The 3,414-nt window shown below is 43.1% G+C and overlaps 1 protein-coding gene and 1 pseudogene across 1 annotated transcript; both read left to right on the top strand.

The window, feature by feature from the left end:
* The first annotated feature begins 733 nt into the window (after positions 1-733).
* LOC129081299 (upstream-binding factor 1-like protein 1) lies at positions 734-1,906 on the top strand. The gene has a single exon (XM_054586802.1). It carries the CDS (start codon positions 734-736, stop codon positions 1,904-1,906), a length of 1,173 nt encoding a protein of 390 aa, XP_054442777.1.
* A 598-nt stretch (positions 1,907-2,504) lies between these two features.
* LOC129081298 (microtubule-associated proteins 1A/1B light chain 3B-like) lies at positions 2,505-2,876 on the top strand (annotated as a pseudogene).
* Positions 2,877-3,414: the final 538 nt, after the last annotated feature.

Here is a 3,414-nt window from a genome sequence, read left to right as displayed (position 1 = left end):
GAAAAGTTAACTGAATAAAATTGTAAATATTGCATAATCCTCATTTGATCCTTAACATTTGAAGGGAGAAGCAATCTACATAGCTCATAAGAAGGCATTCACTCCTCCACACCCCAAATAATTATCGATTAGTCATTTACTGCAGGTTTAAGATTCATTCATAAAATATACCAGTGTGGAGTGCATGCCTCCCTAGATTGTTTCATTTATTTCCAGCTTGTACCTTCTGCATGGGCACCCGAGTGCACTTAGAAGGTGGCCCCTCTCGAGGCACTACCTTTCCTTTCCTTTCCTTTTAAAACAGTTCTCTTTTCATTTCAATTTTTTGCTCTCCTTCCCCAGGGCCATTTTCTTACATTGACCCAGGAGTAGCCAGTTGTCACTGTATTTAAGACAGGCCCTGGTGAGATTTGGCAAAAGGCAGGATAGAATGAAAGGCAACAGGATGATTTTGAAGAGTGATAATGGAGCATATGATCGGTAAACATAAATTTCACTTCAGAGGTAGACAATTTTTCATTTCTTTTGTTAAGGCGAGTGAGTTACATGAGGAACATATATCAAGTGGATTGTGATTTTCTTATTCCTTTCTTGTCTTTCTCCTCAGAAATATAGAACTGCATAGAGTGCAAAACTTCTAAAAGAGCTCAACTGCTGTCTTAAGAGTGAAAATACTTGAGTCTGCTGTGGTGTCTGCACAACTGGGACCTTGTAAGTGGCCCAAAGTCCTGAAATGGCATCAACTAATGGCCAAGACCAATGGCCCAAAGAAGACATTGCAATCTTACTGGACCGCCTAGAGAATAATCTCCCATCCAATGACAGCCACACATTCAGAACAACCCAGTCACATATGGACTGGGAAAGAGTAGCTTTTAAAGATTATTCTGGAGAAATGTGCAAACTCAAATGGTTAGAAATTTCTAACAAGATAAGGAAGTTTCGCACTTTGACAGAATTAGTCCTGGAAGCTAAGGAACATCTTAGAAATCCTTACAAAACAAAAAAGCTCAAGGCACACCCCGACTTACCCACAAAGCCCCTGAGTGCTTACCTCCGCTTCTTCACCGAGAAGAGGGCTCAGTACTCCCACATGTACCCTGAGCTGAACAACCAGGAGCTGACCAAGGTCCTGTCTAAGAAATACAGAGAACTCCCTGAGCAGATGAAGCTGAAATATATTCAAGATTTCCAGAAGGAGAAACAGGAGTTTGAGAAGAAACTGGCTCAGTTTAGGAAAGACCACCCTGATCTAGTCCAGAACTCCAAGACATCTGTGGCCCCCAAGGGGAGCCCAACCAAAGCCCAAGAGACGCTTCAGGAAAATGTGGAAGAAGTGGAATCCCCCTCAGAAAAGGATTTTCCTGACGTGATGAAATTCCATGGAGAGCCCAAGAAGCCCCCAATGAACGAATACCACAAGTTCCACCAGGATTTGTGGTCAAGTAGGGAGCTGCGCGACCTGCCCCTGAGGGAGCGCATGGTGGAGATTGGCAGACGCTGGCAGCGCATCCCGCAGAGCCAGAAGCAGCATTACAAGAAGCAGGCCGAGGAGCTGCAGGAACAGTACAAGGTGAACATGCATCGCTGGCTCAAGACTCTGTCTCCTGAAGAATACGCTGCTTACAGAGAGAGGACCTATACTAAGCGTAAGATCATGAACATGAATGAAGGCCCGGACCCCAAGATCATCAGGACAGATGTGCACTGTCCCTCAGCAAAGACTCTGCAAGAAGGACTGCCACAGGAGCAAGGGCTTGGGGCTCCAGAGACAGAATCTCTAGGGACTAGTGGGGCCCATTGCCATGCCTCACAGAGATCGGAAGAAAATAAGGAAGATGGGGAAAAGGCAGAAGGCAGTAGCTCCTCAGACTCCATCAGTGGGGATGAAGATGAAGACTCTTGAGTACAGCAACTGCAGTTCATCTTCCTCAGGGATCACCTCTGACTCAGGCTCCAACTGAGCTTTGTTCATTTCTAAAATGGTAGGACAGAAAACTTCCCAACAAAAGTCCATGACTTTTATGTCATATTGAAGGTCTTCCTTTCCCTTTTCATTTCTTTGCTTCTTCCCTCATTTGCCCTACTCCTCAATAGAGTAGAACAGGTTGGGAAAAAAGTAATTTGAAACAGCACTGTTATATCAGGTTCATAAACCTGGGAGGAGAGGGTCCTGCTGGGAGGAGAAATATAAGTTATGAGCATGTATTGGGTCCCCCTACACCATCTTTTCCACTCCCCCAGGAACTTCTTGCAATTAAATCTCTTGACAATTGGGTTGCAGAGGTCACACTGCATTAGACTGAATATATCTGAAGTAAGAAGTTTTGCTATTGGAACGTTTTGCAGGTTGCCGGATGGGAGGGGCGTTGGGGGGCATGGGCAAAAAAGGTGAAGGGATTAAGGAGCATAAATCAGTTGTTATAAAATAGTCATAGGGATCTGCTGCCACCTGAAGCTGCCAGAACCCTCAGCCTTGCTGTCCCTTCCAAGCCTCCCGCACCATGTCCTCGGAGAAGGCCTTCAAGCAGCGTCGCACCTTTAAACAAAGAGTAGATGCCCGACTTGTCAGGGAGCAGCATCTGATCAAAATCCTGGTGATAATAAAACGATACAAGGGTGAGAAGCAGCTTCCTGTCAGGGATAAAACCAAGTTTGTTGTACCTGATCATGTCAGCATGAGTGAACTCATCAAGATAATTAGAAGACGTTTACAACCCAAAGCTAATTGAACCTTCGTGTTACTGAATGGACACAGCATGGAGAGTGTCTCCACAACACTTTCAGAAGTGTATGGAAATGAGAAGGATGAAGATGGCTTCCTGTATATGGTATATCCCTTTCAGGAGACATCTGGAATGAAATTGTTGCCGTAAGACTAGAAAAATGTATCTGTTCTAGAATTTCTTAAACCCTTACCAATCTAGAATTTCTTAAACCCTTACCAACAAGAAAAAGAGAGATGTTACCAACTGAGATTGATCAGTTCATCTAATCACAGATCATCAAAACAGTAGTGTTCCTGCCTAGGAGTTTTAGAAAGTTGTTTTTGTACTTCGAGCAGAAAAACTGAGCTCCAATAAGCATATTCAACTTTGGAAAACTATATTATTTAACCTAGGCTGTCTTGTTTTCAAGTTTAGAAATTTAAAAATAAAACACTTTGCATTCTGAGCTACCAATAAAATAGATCTTCAGTTATTTTAATGCCTTTCCACAATAGAAACTTGCATTTTGAGTATTCAGAGACAATAAACCTTATCTATAGGTTCACGGAAACAGCCAACTTTTTAATTGAAGGATTTCTACCCAACTAGAGAGGTTTCTAATAGGATCTTTAAGAGTAAGTTGTCCTGCATAGCCCCCCAAAATACATTTTCCAGAATAGTTGGCAAAAAGCACCAAAAAGGGGTA

The sequence above is a fragment of the Pteronotus mesoamericanus genome, unplaced genomic scaffold, assembly GCF_021234165.1.
Source record: "Pteronotus mesoamericanus isolate MK-2021 breed Mesoamerican mustached bat unplaced genomic scaffold, CSHL_Meso_final contig_974, whole genome shotgun sequence".
Lineage (NCBI taxonomy): Eukaryota > Metazoa > Chordata > Mammalia > Chiroptera > Mormoopidae > Pteronotus > Pteronotus mesoamericanus.
This window is presented reverse-complemented; position numbering and strand designations above follow the sequence as displayed.